We start from the raw sequence: 18747 nt of genomic DNA, 5'->3' as shown, positions 1-18747 counted from the left end.
AAGACACTTATTTCTATGTTTGTATTGAAAATGCCCTCATTATGCTTAGTTTGTAAAAATTCTAAAACTTTATCTGAGGGGACATTCGTAAATAAAGCTACTACATCAAAACTAACCATATGTCCCTTTATATTCTTGTTCTTAACTTCCTCTATGAAATCTACTGAATGTTTAACATGTGATTCTGAAAATTTACCTAAGTATATTCCTAGTTCTCCAGCTAACCACACAGCTAGGTTTTTGTTGGGAGATTTCATACTAGAAACAATAGGGCGTGAGGGGCAGCCATCCTTGTGTATTTTGGGGCTGCCATATATGTATGCAAGTTCAGGTAGTTTACTTGAGAATAATTTATTGCATAGTGTGTCCTTCCCATTACATAGTTTACTGATTATTTTCTTCACATTCTGGTTGAAGGTATTCTGAAGCTTTTGGACTGTGGGAGGATTCTCTATTTTAGCGTAGGTAGTTTCATCATCTAGTAGCCTGTACATTTTTTCCCTATATTCTGAACTATTCATGATAACAATGCTACCCCCTTTGTCAGCTTTCATAATTCTAATATCTTTGTAACTTTTTAATCTCTGTAGAGCGGTGCTAAATCTCACTGGCAAGATATCTCCAAGGTTGTTTTCATTACTCCCTATCATCACTCCTCTGAGAAACGGGGCTGAATCATACCACAAGGACTAATACCACTGACCATCAGATCAGGATATCAAACCGCCAGGAGGAGATTAACAACTCTCAAGAGAATGGAAACCAGGACAGCCATCATATAAATGACAGCACAGGGAGAAGAAGTTCCAGAAGATTGCTCGGCCTTGAACCAGCCTGACTACCTCATCTCTTGAAAAAGGGTCACAGTTAGGACCTGAAAGTGCTCGAGATCAAAGTAATATGTAAATATTTACCAGTAAACAAGTTATACACAAGAATCTTGTGGGTTTCTCTTTCCAAAAAGAATCTTGTGTAAGTCCTTCATGCACTTTTCCTTCGACAGGGATTGAAACAGCCAGTCGTCTAGGTACAGACTGACATTGATCCCTACTAAGTGGAGCCATTTCGAGAGCGGAGCGAGGACTCGAGTGAATACTTGAGGGGATATTGAAAGGCCGAAGCAAAGGGCCCGAAACTGGTACACTGTGTCCTGGAAGACGAACCTTAGATATTTCCTGGAAACTGGAGAGATAGGAACGTGAAAGTATGCATCCTGCATGTCTAAGGTTATCAACCAGTTGCCCTGGTGAATGGATGAAAGGACTGAATGGCTCATCTCCATTTTGAATCTAGTCTTCAGGACAAAATGATTGAGGGTACTTACATCAAGGACTGGTCTCCAACCCCCTGAAGCTTTTGGTACCACAGAGTTGGTTGTAAAACCCCCTCCATGCTGGTGTTCTTGACTTCCTCTATGGCCCTTTTCTGGATAAGAGAGGAAACTTCCTCCAAAAGGGCCGAATGTCTCTCAGAGCCTACCGAGTACACTGTTAATGTGAAGGGAGACGTGATTAGTGGGGAGCTCTCCAGGAACAGGATGATGTAGCCCTCCTTTAGAACTTTGATGATCCAAGTCTCCGCTCCTCTTATCAGCCACTTTCCTAAAAATCTAAAAGTCTGGCTCCTACTAGTACATGAAGGACTTCCTTCTCATTTTCCAAGTACTGTCTTGGAAGAGCTCTTCTTAATAGACTTCGACGTGAACCGGACATTTGTACGGGTCCTAAATGGTCTCTAGGCCTCCCTCCATAGAAGGGCTATTGCTGGAGGGGTGAGGCAGCCCTGGTTTCAAAGGCAGTCAAGTCCTTGGAATGCTTAGATGACTGAGCCAACAAGTCTTGTGTAGGTTTCATCTGAAGATCTGATGCAATTCCCTTCACTGTATCCTGAGGGAAGAGATGATATTAGTCTGGTGGCAAGAACAACAGGGCTGTCTTCTGGGTCTCTGTCACTCCCTTGGAAGTAAAGGAGCACCAGAGCTCTCTTTTCTTCAGTACTCCATAGGTGAATAGAGCAGAAAGCTCTAGAGCCATCTCTAATGGCTATGTCCGCAAAAGACAGAACCTCGAGCCATTCCAAAGCGATATCTCCAGCTAGATCCTGGTGTTTCTTGGCCAGTGCGCCCACCATCCAATCTAGGAAACTAAGAACTTCGAAAACCTTAAAAATATCTTTGAATAAATGGTCTAGTTCTGAAGAGGAAAACATTATCTTTGCCGACGAGAACGCAGAATGGTGAGAAGAGTTGATTAGACCATAAAAATCCCCTTGGGACGAGGCAGCGACTCCCAAAGATGGAGCTTTGCCGGTCACATAAAAGAAGTACCTCCTGCGTATTAAATGAGAGGGAGGAAAAACGTAAGACGCTTTGCCTTGCTCTCTTTTGGTCGAAAGCCAATTCCCATCCTCCTGAAGAACTTCCTAGATGAGGAAGAAAGTACCATCTTTGGAAGTCTTGTCCTATCATCCAGCTGATTCCTCATTAAAAAGGTCGAAGAACATGATGGGGCAGCTGGGCGAAAAATGTGGGAGAATTCGCCAAAAAGTACGGCAGTAAAGCAGCTAAGGAGAAGGGGACACAGGTTCTTGGTCGACCTCTTCTTCTTCAGGGAAGACTAGGGACAAGATATCATCCTGGGAAGACTTGGGAGCGGAGGGAGTTTTCTTTAACAACTCCATGATTTGGGCTAACTGCCGCTTAATGGGGGCCAGAGTAGGATCATCCTGGACCAGAGGTGAAGGAGATGAGGCTGTAGGTCTAACTGGAGGAGGAGAAGGAGACTGCAGTCTATGAGCAGATGAAAGAGGCGATGGGCGGCTGAAATTGGGTGCCGGGTTCTCGGGAGTTGGTGCCAGGTGTTCAGGAAGTGGCGCCAGACATTTGGAAGTAGGCATTGAGGGCTTATGAGCTGTTGCTGGGAGCTTGGGAGCCAGATGAGGGCACTCAGCCATTGAAAGCTCAAGTGAGAAAGCCTCCAGACTGTCCCATGTAGACATAAGTGGATGCTGATGGACAGGGGCAGGAACAGAAGGGTTCACAGCATAACTATAAGAAAGCTGGGGACTGCTAATAGGCTTCTTGTACCACTTAATAGGAAGCAGACCTTGATGGCAACTAACATTCTCGGTAGGGCGCTTTAGTGGTTGGGAAGAGTCTAGGTACTGTTTGTGGTGATTCCTGTCCACGTCGTAGTCATCGGAAGAGCTTGAGGATAACTGATGAATATCCAAAGACACACCTTTCCAATGGCTGTCTGCTAACACCTGGGGCTGTACAACAGGAGCGGCTGAGGGGATGACTACTCATGGCCAAACCCCACTGGCCTCCCTTGGACTTTCAGTATATCTTCTACCAAGTTTAGGGGAGCAGGACAAGGACCTTGGTCTAGGAGAACCGGTGGGACAGACAGCCACCTCCTCCATTGGCACTGCACTATCACTCATCACTTTATCCTAGAACACTTCATCCATTATCACTTTCAGGGAAGCTCCCAACTCTACTACTGTACTTATGTCTAGGTTAATAGGAGTAGTAGGGAAAGCAATAGGACTAACCTCTAGACTAGGTTTTAGACGTAGCTTCTACACTATGAGATCGTCTTTCAGCTCTAGAAGCCGCTTTCCTCTTCCTATCTGTGTCTAATTTGTCGAAGTGAGACTTTAGAATCTTTCACTGTTTACTGTCCCATGATAAGCATTCAATTACAGGTCTTCTCAATGCTATACTCTTGACCCCTACATTTACCACAGATAGAGGGAGGACCGAAGCAAGCTTTAGTGAGCCTAGTCTTACAGCCTTCGCTGCAATAGCAAATACTGGAACTGCTAGAATCTGACATAATTCAGAAAATACTAGAAAACTGATCAAATTATGAAAATAAACTATTTTCATATATTTAGAAAATCTATCTCTTCAGCCCATTAACTAGGAAATAAAATTTAATGGCAGCTGGAGGAGACCCCACTAGGAGGTGGACAATGCCGACGTCTTAACTCCCGCATCATATGATTTTGGGGGACAGAAAGCCGTTAGGGACAGAAGGATCAGTCAGGACTGTAATTGGGCTGCTATGCTGACCCTTAGGAGACTTAACTATAAGAACTATTTCCCTTTGACCTTTGTACTGGTTGTTATTGCCTCCTTCATGATCGACCAATGTACTGGGGCCCCAACGCTAGAAATCGAAGGCATACGCATTGCGACCTTTCTCCAACACTCTGTCACAGACTGCAGAAGCACCCAGTTGGTGCGGTCTCTCTCCCTTTATACTGGCCATGTATCAGAACTTCTGCAGCCATAATTCATCTTTTGCAAGCGAGCTCCGTGCACAGATGCAATAAGGTACATCTTGAAGTTGCAGCTAATGCCAGACTCTTTCCCTTCTCGTGAATTTCTCTCCATTTTCAGTATTTCCCACTTTTCATTCTCCTAAAACAAGGCCCCTTTTTTCCCATAGCCTAGCACACACATTTGCCCTCATGACTTGTTCCAAGCTTAAATTAAATTAGTTCTGATAATAATTAAAGCATTCCCATCACAGTGTTACCAAGTGCTAATTAAATCTAATTGATAATTTCCTCCACCGTGCATAAGTAATTTCATGCGAGAGAAAGCCATTAGATCTGAATGCTAACCTGGAATTCTGCCCTTGTGAACCAAATAGCCTTAGACGTTTAACTGCCATGCAAGAGCCTTCTGACTATCAGCGGTCTAGGGGCGCTTGACAGACCCCTCTTTGCGTTCACGTTGAGCTAAAACCTAGGATTATCAGCCAGTCTCAACAGAAGTGGTTTTCATTTGCATGTCAAACTCTTCAGGGTTGTATCCCTTTCAGATTTATATATCTGCTACGCATAGCTCACTTTTATCGCACATTGTATGTGCCTTGTTTGCTGCTCAGTTAGCCATTTCATATTCATTTTCTGATTGCTCAGTTTGGGGATGAATTCAATTTAAAGTTACTTGACTGGTTTGAAAGGTGGCCTCCATTTCCCTGTTTAAACAGATGTGATATCAAGGTAAGTCATCTTAGTCATTACATTTATTGCTTACATTCTAAGCGCTAGGTGTTAGCCCTAAGGCAAATACATTCAAAATCAAATTTCACTCTTCCAACTGGCCTCAGAATGTAACACTATCTATAGCTTGCTGTGCTACCAAAACAAAGTAATTGTACTTCACCAAATCTGTAAAGGCAGCTGAAAAACAATCAGTTGTTGTTATTGTTTCTGATTAAGCAGGCTTTATGCCAGCAGGGGCTCTTGCTCACAGAACAGCCTGTTAGTCATTTAGGATGAGTAGGTGAAAAATTAAAGGGTATGAATGTGATTTTTGTCATTGCAATTTATGATTGTGCCACTGAAATGGTGTGAAATGAAAGGTTAACAGGTGAGGTTACAAACCTCGTAAGACACCCATCAGTAAGAGATGGAATGGAATGGAAAATAGAGTTTAGGCCAGACGCCAAGCACTGGGACCTATGAGGTCATTCAGCGCTTTAAAGGAAATTGAGAGTAAAAAGGTCTGAAAGGTGTAACAGGGGGAAACACTCGTAATTGCACTATGAATCAATTGTTACGAGTGGGTGGAAAATAAGATGAAGAAAGAGAATATGAATGGAGGCACAGCAAAAGGAATGAAATGGGCTGCAACTAGGGGCCGAAGGGATGCTGAAAAGAACCTTAGTAATGCCTACAGTGCACCCTGTGAGGTGCGCTGACGGCACTAACCCCCCCTACGGGGCATCATCAGTAGGATACAAAGAGCAATAGTGGCGACTTCGAGTCCTGGCAAGTCGCAGATAGCCAGTAAGGAAAATTTGAATGTTTATCGTCTGAGAAAAATCGGAACAAAAGAAAATCTATGGAGACTTAATACCGTACTTGACTTACTTAAGAAAAAAAAAAAAAAGGGAAAAAGCATCAATCTTTTAGTAGTAGGGATCGATGGAGGAGAAGGAAATAATATTTAGTTTTAAAAAAAGTGGTTTCGCCGAAACTGAAGGGAAGATGTATGGTCGTGTTTGTCTCTCATGGAGAACTGTGTGCTATCAAAGTACGGTATATAATGGCACTTGGGCTGTGTTTGCCCCACTAATGAGGACCGTAAAATTTTTTTGTCTCCCTTCAGCAGGCAGGAACAAGCACAGGTAACAGCTTAGTTGAAAGTTTTGGTCATTAGACGTGAGGCAGCCGAAAATGGGAAAGGAAAGTCTTTAGTGGGAGAAATAGGATAATTGCCAATCAAAATCATTAACTGCTACCGGAGCAATTATCAGAGAGCTGCTGTCTGAGGAACTTGTCGGGGAAAGAAATGCCATACTGATTGTAGATTTCGTGGATCAGACTGCTCAATAATTGTGAACCATTTCCGGGGCTTTTTCTCGACATGTTAAATGGTTTTACTTAGGAACTTATAGAGGTCGTGTAGTGAATAGCAACTTTGGCTGTTGTTCTTCCAGGATGAAATATGAGCTTGAGGCTTGAGGTTCGGAGATGGGGTTGGGAGTAGGTTGGCGAGGAAGGGAAGAGATCTGAGGTTCAGGTTTGGGAATAGACTGAGGGGTTGGGGGTGTTGGCTGCTCAGTTTGAGTCCCTTTCTCGTGACACAAAACAGGCACTGCTTCCACCACTTGTTTGGTCATTTCTACCCGTGGCTCTTGGGGGTGTTGTTGGTCTGGGTGCAGGTGCTGCCATAGGAGGTAGTCTTGATGGGTTGGCTCTTGCTTTCAACTGTGCAATGTGGGATAATCGGGTACTGCATCATTTGAACCATGCATGATGATGTTCTGAACAGTTGGGGCACTTGAGTGTTGTAAGTTCCCCTTTTTTCAATTTATCCAGACACAACTTTGTCTCATGTTTCTTGCTACAGATGGCGCAGGTAGCGGGGCTTCTGCAATGGTCCTGGTGATGACCATACCGCTGACATCTGTAGCACCTGAGAGGCTCTGGAGCGTATTCCTCTGTGGGGAAGTATCCCCATATCCTAAGCCATACTTGGCTCTGATGGATGGATGTATGATATTTAGCGCAAAAGCCCAGGCAATGGGACCAAGAAGGCCATTCAGCGCCATAATGAACAGAAAATAAATTTTGTTAAGGTAAATGAATTAATGAAGGAAATGATTAATAAATAAAATGAAGTGATGTGACCAATAAATAAAGATATGAAGTTCAATGAATGATGTGATATATATATAATAAAAAATTTAATGTCACTAAAATTCTGTGTGATGTAATATGTTAGGGAAAAAATTAAATATCGTTAAAAATTTTTTATACACGTTAACCCTTAAACGCCTACTGGACGTATCATACGTCGACTAAAATTGTCTGTTGGGTGCCAAGTGGACGTACCGTACGTCGACTACAAAAAATTTCAACCTTCGGTCAACTTTGACTCGACTGAAATGGTCGAAAAACGCAATTGTAAGCTAAAACTCTTACATTCTAGTAATATTCAATCATGTACCTTCATTGGAAGTCTCTAGCACAATATTTCGATTTAAGGTGAATTTTTGAAAAAACTTTTTTCTTACGCCCGCGCGGTAACTCAGCCGAAAATTTTATAAATTCTTTCGTCATTTTGTCGTAATTTTTGCACTGTTCTATATTAGCCGTTACATAAAGTTTTATATATGAAAATGTGCGCAATTTCATGTACAATACAGCAAAATACAACCCATGGTTGTAGCTTTTATCAGTTTGGAAATATTTTCATATAAATCACGATAACTGCCAAAATTTCAACCTTCGGTCAACTTTAACTCTACCGAAATGGTCAAAAAACGCAATTGTAAGCTAAAACTCTTACATTCTAGTAATATTCAATCGTTTACCTTCATTTTGCAATAAATTGGAAGTCTCTAGCACAATATTTTGATTTATGGTGAATTTTTTAAAAAAAACATTTTCCTTACGTCTCTTGCTGGTAACTTGGCCAACATCTCAGAAATTCTTTCGTCTCGTTGTCGTAATATTTGCACCGTTTTATATTAGTCGTTACATAAAGTTTTATATATGAAAATGTGCGCAATTTCATGTACAATGCAACAAAAAATAACTCATGGTTGTAGCTTTTATCAGTTTTGAAATATTTACATATAAATCTAGATAAATAGAAAAAATTCGACTTTCGGTCAACTTTAACTCGACCGAAATGGTCGAAAACTGCAATTGTAAGCTAAAACACTTACAGTCTAGTAATATTCAATCAATTAGCTTCATTTTTCAACAAACGGGAAGTCTCTAGCACAATATTTATATTTATTGTGAATTTTTGAAAAAACATTTTTTACGTCCAGCGTTTAATTCATGCATCATTTTGTGATAATATTTTCTCTGTGTTGCTTTGATCGTTTTAAAATTTGTTATATACCAATATCATCGCAATTTAGTGTACAATACAACTAAAAAAAATTAACTCATTAGCTTTAACCGTTTTGCTTACAGCACGATTTGTATACAATTATATACGAGTTTTTTTTTCGCTGTCATTTATTCCAATATTTATATATGATGATATTTTTTTTCATTTCTGATGGTTGCATACTAAGCTTCAGGCAATGACAAAAAAAGGAGCCAAAAATGAACTCTTAATCTTAAAAACTAAGCGTGCTGTGATTTTTTGAAAAAACTTTTTCCGCTTAGCGCTAACTCACACCAACGCCTCCGGCATACGGGAGACGTTTTTGTAAATAGGGCTTCGGCGTTAAAGGGTTAAAAGAGAGATGACAGCACAAATATCTGCTTCATCTCCCAAAATATCAGGGTGGGATTTTACCTTGGAAATATCTTTCTCTTTGGTTAAAATATCTGGGACAAACCACCAGAATGTGGTCCACTGTTAGTGTCTCGTCACAGTAAGCACTCTGGAGAGCTGCTTCCTTCTAAAATAACTGATGGGTTAAAAAAGAGTGTGCCCAATCCTTAATCTGGTTAAAATAACCTCTGTTCGTCTGTCAAGCTGGAATGACGAACACCACGGCAGTATATTATCTGTAATATTTCTATATTTTTTATTGTTGGCAAGAAGAGGAGAAGTCCACCTTTCTTACCATTTACTTAAAACATAGGATCTAATAGGACCTTTTAGGTCTTTATGAGGCATTTTTCTGAAAGAGGTTTCTGATAAAATAACAGCAGCTTTCGCTTCCCTGTCTGCCACCTCGTTTCTGCAAATCCCCACGTGAGAAGGGACCCAACAGAAAGAGACCGATTTACGCCAACAATAGTTACGAAAAAGCCACGCCTGAACTTTTTGAATTAATGGATGAAATATACTAAATTTTTAATAGCTTCTAAAGTGCTTTTAGAGTCTGAGTATATGACAAAATTAGTGTCTCTACTTTGAAAAACTATATCTAGGGCAGAGTCTACAGCTGTTAACTTAGCAGTAAATATTGATGCAGTGTCAGGTAATTTAGCTGTGTAAGCTGTATCACCAAGGCCTACAAAGGTGGTGATCTTCCATGAAGGTGCTTTGTATTTGGTTAAGCACCTCTCAGCATTCACAATATAGGGGAGCTCCAAAAGAGGGTCCACAGGGAACTCTGTTGAATAGTTACAGATGATAGCCTTGTTTAACTTCTCATTCAGATTCAATAGCTGGAATGGTGTGTTGGCCTTAAGGAGGTCGACTGTACCTCAGTCCTTTGGAGTGATGGTGAATTCTCCTCTGTGATTCGGCCTTGCAGAGACGATGTCAAGATTGTTCTTCTGAAGAGCCACTACTGCAGAGTACGAGGTCTGTCCTTCAGCTGGGAGCACTCGAAACTTCGGTAATTGAGGGTACTCATTTGAACCCGACACTGGAGGGCGAGGGGTAAAAGTTAGAAGAGGAGGGGAGTGAGACTTCAGAGGACGAGGGTCCAAGGACTTTGGAGGACAAGGAGGAGAGGTTTGTAGGAAAAAGGAAGAGGTGGAGGACGAAGGGGAAGATGGTTGGGTAGGTTGTTGAGGTGTTGCCTGGTCGTTAATGGATCTCTTCTTTGAAGCTGAAGGGGAGCTTCATTCGTATAGGAACCCGAAGGCAGCAGTCATTTTATGTCAGGTCATGGTTTTCACTTCACTCTCACAATGATAGAAACTTCCAACTGTCGAGGATACTCCAAAAAACAGCTGCTAAAGGGGGGTGATAAAGCCATGAAACTGCTGAAACCTGTATAAGGCGTAAGCACTAACCAGTGGGGGTCTTATTACATAAAACCAGAGTCGCTGTTGAATTTTCTGAAAAAACAATAAAAAAAGCTGTTTTAAATGGCACTGATGTATTACCAAAGCTGGCAGAAACAAAGTGAGCTTACCAGCCAAGTTGTTTCCCGTGTTCCCTGACAGTGGGCAGGGCCTATTTCCTACACAAAAACAAAAGCAGCACTACCGCGAATTTAAAAAAAAAAACATTGCTGTGCAAGTTAGAAATGTTAGCTATGTACTTACTTGGTAAGTTACTTACGTTAGCTATGTACTTACTTGGTAAGTTACTTACGTTAGCTATGTACTTACTTGGTAAGTTACTTACATGACACTCCAAGATTTTGGGCTTACGACTGAGATTTACTCAAAATTTTCACATAATACAGGCAGTTCCCGGTTTACGACGGGGGTTTTGTTCTTATGCCACGTCATAAACCGAAAATCATCGTAAAACGAAAAATCATAAAAAAATCCAAAAAAAAAAAAACCTTACTTTTAATGCTTTTGGTTCATTGAAAACCATGTAAACTGCATTTTTATTGAGTTTTTCATAAAAAAAAAAAAAAACACATTTTTATTATTCTGCCGTTTTGGAGCCATATTTCTTCTGTTGGATCGGCGTCGTAACCCCAGAACATGCGTCGTAAACCAGGAAATAATTTCTGATGAATATATTTGAAAAGCATCGTAACCTTGGAACATCGTAAGCCGGACCCGTCGTAAACCGGGGACTGCCTGTATTGTTCAAACATGCTTGACCATGAGGACATCCAAAAACTCAACCTCTAAATTTAGTTAATTTGAGCAAATATGTTTTCCCTAAATTTAAATATTCAAAATTACAACAAAAAAGTACGAGGCCAAAGATTTTTTCCTTCTTGTTTTTCAACCTCAGCAAATATAGGTATTACGTACAGTTGAACCTCTTAAAACTGGCATTCTGTGGTCCAGAAACTCACATGGTTCAGCTCCATTTTGAATCAGCCACCATTAGTTCATTTAGCAGCCACAAGGTGGCACCACATATTGTTTACAACTTCCACACAGCAAAAATTATGGCATACCTCTTTTGTTTCTATGAAAGCAATTTTGTTAATGAAAATGTGTGAAGTCAAATGTTTTCAAAATTAACTTTAAATGAATAAATGTAATTTTTAAAAGATTCCACTTGAGAAGGCTCTACCAAGTCAAAACTTTCAATCAAAACAATGAGACATTTGGCAACACACGAATTACTTACTCTTAGTGTTTGAAGGACTTGGTTTTGATCATTTCTTTTATATATAGCTGTATATTTACCAATTCGATATGCCACCCATACGATCAGATGATACTAAAGGTAAGAAGTGCAAGCATAAAGCTTTATCTATGCTAGAAAAGGTTTCTATCCTTCCCTTTTGGTTAGCAAATGTTTAGTGTTCATTTTCCTCAATAGATGGCGGTGCGCTTTGTTTAATTTTGACGGCAAACTGTCAAATGCAATGAGTAATCGCCAAAATTCATTCTTTATTTTTGTCAGTTCATTACCCTCTAGAACCAAAATGAATGACAAAGAATCTAGTAGCAATAATTATGAAGATAAAAAATTTAGGAGATGAAAGTCACCGATAATATAACAGAGATTTGAGAAAAGTTAAGTAACTGACTTACGGTTAAGCAGTTCGGCTAACTCGGAAATGTAGGCTAAATGTGTTACAGTACACTGTTTTAAAGAAAATTATACAGTATGAAGTTATAAAATGATAAAGTGAAAATATATGAGTAATAAAATTATGAAATGTGGTGTCAGACCTTACCCAAGTAGGCTATGTTGGCAAATAGGCTATTTGTATGTGGAATTAGCTTGCAAGACTATGTTTACATACGGGCTTCATTTTTTATGGGTGTGTTCTATATTTCAGGATTTTCTGTGGTCCAGCAATGGCCTGGTCCCATGGTTCCCGGATTTGAGAGATTGGACTGTAATACTATAGTTCGACAGATCTAAACTGAGAGATTGTTTTTTTCTTTGGGTAAGAACCCTGTTGCCATATCTACCAGTATCCAGTTTTTAATACCTTACTTTATAACGCACGAATCAATAAATGAGTAGTTTAAAGTTTTTAGCATGTTTTGATGTACTTACACGTTCACATATTGTGATTTTAATTTTATTTGTAAAAAAGATGAGAAATCGCATTTATAAACGTGACAAATGCTTTGAAAGACACTGCCACTTTTCTTGTAACCTTTGACAGGCGATATGAAGGTGGGCCAAGCCTATTAAACCATGAAGTTTATCTCTTAAGCTACCCTTTGGATAAGCCCGACCTCCCGGTCTAGCTGAGAACTTAATTACGCGCCAAAAAGAATGACTTCTTCCTTTAGTTTACTGAGAACAATAGTCAGTAGTGAAATTAATTCATTCCTTCAGAAAGTACGCTGTGATACAGTTGATCATGGAAGAGTTTCCAAGTGGTCATCTGCCAGGAAAAGTCCGACGAATGGCTTATTACGTTTATAAGTACTTCGTCAGAGAAAAACTGAATGGCGGTCCACTTCATGATGTATCGCAAGCAGTTCTCCATGCCACTGAGGCAACAAAGTTGAGCGAAGCTACCATTCATCGTTGTTGCAAAGAGGCAAGAGAGTCTGAGGAAAATGATGCAACTCCGCCGTTCAGCAACAAGAAGAAATGGAAAAGGTCAAAACCTGTGACAAACATAGACGATTTTGATAAATGTACTTTGCGGAGAATTGTTCTCAATTTCTATTTTAGAGAAGAAAAACCCAATCTTGATAAAATCCTGTGTGAGTTTAAAGAAAATACGGAATTCAGTGGAAGTAAGGAATCTTTGCGCATAATTTTAAAAGAAATGGGTTTTAAATACGGAAGAGTGGACGGAAAACCATTTCTTCTGGAACGGCCTGATGTGGTTAGTGCAAGAACAGCATTTCTAAGGAAAATGAAAATTATTCGAGAGAAGGGGAGTGATTCAGTGATACACATAGACGAAACTTGGGTAAATCAAAACTATACAGTGAATCATTGCTGGATGGATACGAATTCAAAAAAGCAACGGGAGTGAAACCGCCTACTGGAAGAGGAAAAAGACTCATCATTCTGCATGCTGGCTCTAAGGAAGGATTTGTACAAAATGCAGACTTAGTGTTTGAATCTAAAATGATGGTGATTACCACCATCAAATGAATTCTAAAATGTTTGAAGAATGGTTCAAGTATCAACTTCTTCCAAATATACCGCCATCGTCTATCCTTGTTTTGGATAACGCCTCATATCATTCCGCATTTAATTGACAAACCTCCGACAATGGCAGACAAAAAGACGTTATGAAGGAGTGGCTAAAGAATAAGGGTGCAAATCAAGTGATAATTTGAACAAGTGTGAATTACTGAAATGGTCAAATCACTGTCGTATGGAATCAGAAATGATTATGTTATAGACAGAATGGCACGAGACAATGGACATCAAGTGGTTAGGTTACCTCCATATCACTGTGAATACAATCCCATTGAACTGATTTGGGCCCAAGTAAAGACCTATGTGGCAAAAAGAAACAATTTTAAAATGGCTGATCTTAAACCTCTCACAAAGAAGCAATTCAGTCAGTGACGGCTGAAAACTGGGCAAATGCAGTTAAACATTCCGAAAATTTGCAAATAGCCGATGCTGCAAAAGATATCTGTATCGATAAATATATTGACTCGTTCGTTATTGAACTAAGGTCATCTGACGACGAAGATTCTTCGTAATGTACATTTTGTATATAATCATATTATTGCAATTCCTGTGGTAATTACTGTAAATAAATTATTTCTCTCCCAATGATGAGTTTATGTGCAACAACCTTATAAAAAGTAAAAATTGTTACATGCATTAGATTTATGAGTTATAATCAATCTTTTTTTTTTACACTATGTTTTCATTTCTGTATGACACATATTTTTCAGAAGAAAATGTCATAAGAAATGATGCATAGTAATGGCCGATTTTTTTTTTTTACTTTAAATGCAAAACAGTTTTAGATAAAATGCCATGTATTTTATGCAAAACTTGAAAGGTATACATTATAAAAACATAAGAGAATATTACAACCTTAAAAGTTATAACCAAATAGAATGGAGATCAATGAAATTGTAGTCAAGAGAGAAATAAGGCAGAATACTGTGTGGTTTTAAAGATAAAATATACTATGAAAAAGGAAATGAAACTAAAGTAAATCATAACTTGATGAATGAAGATTAGGGAAACTTATAATACGGGCAATGAAATGCAAAATGTTACAAACTCGTTTAGGAAATGGATAGTATGGCAGACGGAAAAGTTAAATAATAAAAAAAGAATAAATATAAGGTACTCTACTGACGAGATTATATGAAAATGTCATAAGACAATAAATGGTAATTACAGATTTTTATTACTTTTAATGAAAAAGATCATCAAATAAGATATGTAATGTACGTAAAATTTACAGGTAAAAGTCATAGCAAATATAACAATAAATAAAGTCTCCAAAGTAATAACCAAATGGAATGGGGATGGAGTTAACGGATTAGGATTTATACGGTCACTTCCATTGAGTACTGTCCCAAATATTGCCCTACTGGGAGATGGCTGAAGACTTAAGATGGGGACGATTTAAAGGTTAAGAGAGAAGTGGCAGCAGCGCTTTTCTCAAGGAGGTAAACAATCTATCAGTTTAGATCTGTCGAACTATAGTTTCACTCGTCCACTTATGAAAAATTAATTTTTCATTTCTAAGTTTTCACAAAACATCAAATTAACCCTTAAGGAACTGGTTAAATATATATTAAACACACCCCCAGAACAGGCAAACTTTAAGGTTGGCCAGTTTAAGAAAAAATGCATCAATGGAAAGAGGAAGATATGCAAATGCACATGGTGTAAGAAAAAAAAATTTAAAAATGTTTCCCTACCTTTCGCAGGAAGTTGAAAGTGACTATTTACAACCCTGTGTGGAGCCGTTTTACAAGACACATGTCAAATATGCTAATTTAATCAAGTTACACATGTTTTTTCTAATAATCTATTTTAATTCAATTTGTAAAATTATAATTACAGCTCTCAACAATATCATAACAGATAAGAAAATTATAATTACAGCTCTCACAATATCATAACAGATAAGAGCTAAAATCAGTAACAAATTCTGAGTATATTTGTTGTACAATATTTTACAAATTTTACCGAGATGGGGAGATGCAGTAACATTCTGTGAGGTATACATGCTTTTTCTAATATTTCTTCACACTTTTCTTTGCAAAATTACAGTTATAGCTGACATATATCATAAATAAGAACTAAAACCAACAGCAATCCCTGGGTATATTTATGAGCAAATATATAAAAAGACACCAAGGGATAGAGAGGGGCAAAATATTCCCCCATCAAGTCTCAAGGTACAATAATCCCCCTTCTGTCCTGTGCTGAGCTATACAGTTGCCATGAGTCATTTTTCAACCATGTATATATATAAGTGCTATGAACATCTTTCCTGCTAAATTCATCCAAATAGTATGGTGAGTAGTATTAATACAGGCAGTCCCCGGTTATCGCCGATCTGGTTTTACAGCGCTTGTCTTGCAACAACAAGAACTGGATTTTCAACACTTATCTCCAGTTATCGGCGCTGATCCCCAGTTATCGGCGGTGACAATCCCTGGTTGTCGGCTCCGATCCCCGGTTATTGACGCCGATAACCGGGGATCGATGCTATTATCGCAGATTTTCAGTTATGACGCTGCCGGGAATGGAACCCCTGCCAATAACCGGGGACTGCCTGTACTCATATGAGTTAGCCCGTCCATCACTCAAAAGCTGTTATAGATACTCATATGATGATGCCTGTCCATTAAGGGTAAAAAAAAGAATTACTGCATTTTTTGAGTACCCTGAGACTGTGATAAGTAGGAAGTTGACTTTTTGTGTATAAATACTCCATATTAGAAAACTTTTCTAAAAATTTTGCGAGGATGCAATAAAAATGAATATGCTTATGCTTATTTTAAAAAAATTAAAAATTATACAAAATAGTTCGAAAAAAGCCATGAAAAATGGCTAGTTTACACTTGAATAAAAGATACATAAATATTTGCACTAACTTGCATAAAATCATAATTATGTAAAGGACATGTAATCATACATATTAAATAAAAATTCTGTAAAAGCTACACCTAATAGGAGGGTCATTAATTTTTTATCTAGTTAAAGTCATCTCACACAAAATCCTCTACTGAGTGGGTAACTTCAAAAAATCCTCCGCTGAGTGGGAAACTTGCATGAAATCTCAGGTGAAATTTCATGATCTACTGTTACACTTTGATAATCATTAGCATGGCCAAAGAGTATGCTCACAAATTGTTTATATAGCGATAAAAGAATTCTTTTGACTATAATGCACTAGTTTATTTTTATTTACACATTACAATGTCCAAATAGCTAACTAATAATGAATTTTCCCAATCCAAGGTTTTTGGCACACCCCTTACATTTTTGCCATTATTAAATCACCTAACTTTTAATATATCAAAACACTAAACTGAATGACTGCACTATCATCTTAAAAACAAGAGTAATCTCCATCCATGCCATATGTCAAAGAAGTTCAATTTCTGTAGTATTTTGAAAAGGTGATAGAGGTGCAACACTTTACCTGGGTCAACTAAAGTCTTCAGGAAGATTTCCTTCATTTTAGCCTTAAAGCGCTTGCTCTTGGGATTTGAAAGATTTCGGAACATATCATAACCCATGATACACACCCCACCTTCCTTCCACCAATCATCTAATCTGTAGGCACGAGCCCATAAATCCTTGGCTCTGCAAAATAATTGTGAATAAATATCAGCAATTTATAAAAAAAAGTACATGAACTTAATAATAGAAGTGACAGTAAAATTTTAATATCTTTAATCTGGAATTTTCTGGTTCAGTATATTTTGTCAAGACGCTACTTTCACCATTTTTTTATAACAAACTTTCAGTTTTTGCTCCTTATTTGCTTAATTCTATCCATAAAAAACTTTTAAACATGAATACATTCCTACATATATGTATTATTTATCACATGCATTTTATCAAGTGCTTAACGCATCACAGGCAGACATGGAATGTATGTTTGGGATGTTGACCAACTCGGGATGCCACAGTTCTAAGGGCAACAGGTTATCTCATATATTACAATTTCATTCCATATTATTTAGTGTGCTCTGAGCAGTTGACAAGTATCATTTGTTTACAGTATTATAGAATATGAAGTGGAAATGGTTTTTTTTATATTTTGTACAGGAATTAAAGATGGTGTTTCACCCAGAATGGTGAGACTGGAGATGGCAGCAAAACTAATGACATGATACACAATTCTTAGTTATATTCAATAAATTTTCTTTACCAAAAACTGACTGGAATGACAGTACTCAAAAACTGTTTTCTGTGATTCGTCAACAAGGATATTTCCCATTTTCTCAATATACAAAGATTTTTCTAATTATTTTCTGCTAATTCATTTTACCAGTCATACCTATGTTAACCCTTAAACGCCGACTGGACGTATCGTAAGTCGACTAAAATTGTCTGTCAGGTGACGAATGGACGTATCGTAAGTCGACTAAAATTGTCTGTCAGGTGACGAGTGGACGTACCGTACGTCGACTACAATAAATTTCAACCTTCGGTCAACTTTGACTCGACCGAAATGGTCGAAAAACACAATTGTAAGCTAAAACTCTTACATTCTAGTAATATTCAATCATGTACCTTCATTTTGCAACAAATTGGAAGTCTCTAGCACAATATTTCGATTTATGGTGAATTTAAAAAAAAAAAACTTTCCATACGTCCGCGCGGTAACTCGGCTGAAAATTTCAGAAATTCTTTCCTCATTTTGTCATAATTTTTGCACCGTATTATATTAGCCGTTACACAAAGTTTTATATATGAAAATGTGCGCAATTTCATGTAAAATACAACAAAAAACAATCCATGGTTGTAGCTTTTATCAGTTTTGAAATATTTTCATATAAATCACGATAAGTGCAAAAATTTCAACCTTCGGTCAACTTTGACTCAACCGAAATGGTCGAAAAACACAATTGTAAGCTAAAACTCTTACATTTTAGTAATATTCAATCATGTACCTTCATTTTACAATAAACTGGAAGTCTTTAGCACAATATTTCGATTTATGGTGAATTTTTTAAAAAACTTTTCCCTTACGTCCGCTCGCGGTAACTCCGCCGAACATCTCAAAAATTCTTTCGTCACTTTGTCGTAATGTTTGCACTGTTTTATATTAGTCGTTACATAAAGTTTTATTTTATGAAAATGTGCGCAATTTCATGTACAATACAGCAAAATAAAACCCATGGTTGTAGCTTTTATCAGTTTTGAAATATTTCCACATAAATCATGATGTGCCAAAATTTCAACCTTCGGTCAACTTTAACTCGACCGAAATGGTCGAAAAACACAATTGTAAGCTAAAACTCTTACATTCTAGTAATATTCAATCATGTACCTTCATTTTGCAACAA

At 38.1% G+C, this 18747-nt stretch overlaps 1 protein-coding gene across 8 annotated transcripts in view; it reads right to left on the bottom strand.

Annotated features, from left to right (window-relative positions):
• Window positions 1-18747, bottom strand: part of LOC136833991 (transcriptional regulator ATRX-like) — a 402256-nt gene that overhangs the window by 161531 nt on the left and 221978 nt on the right. For all 8 annotated transcript variants that reach the window (XM_067096278.1, XM_067096295.1, XM_067096286.1 and 5 more), the window contains exon 20: window positions 16872-17035. In XM_067096278.1, the coding sequence (XP_066952379.1) occupies window positions 16872-17035 (164 nt within the window). The remainder of the gene's footprint in view (window positions 1-16871; window positions 17036-18747) is intronic.

Source organism: Macrobrachium rosenbergii, chromosome 4 (assembly GCF_040412425.1).
Source record: "Macrobrachium rosenbergii isolate ZJJX-2024 chromosome 4, ASM4041242v1, whole genome shotgun sequence".
Taxonomy (NCBI): Eukaryota; Metazoa; Arthropoda; class Malacostraca; order Decapoda; family Palaemonidae; genus Macrobrachium; species Macrobrachium rosenbergii.
Note: the sequence above shows the minus strand (reverse complement) of the source record. Positions and strands in the feature narration are given on the sequence as shown.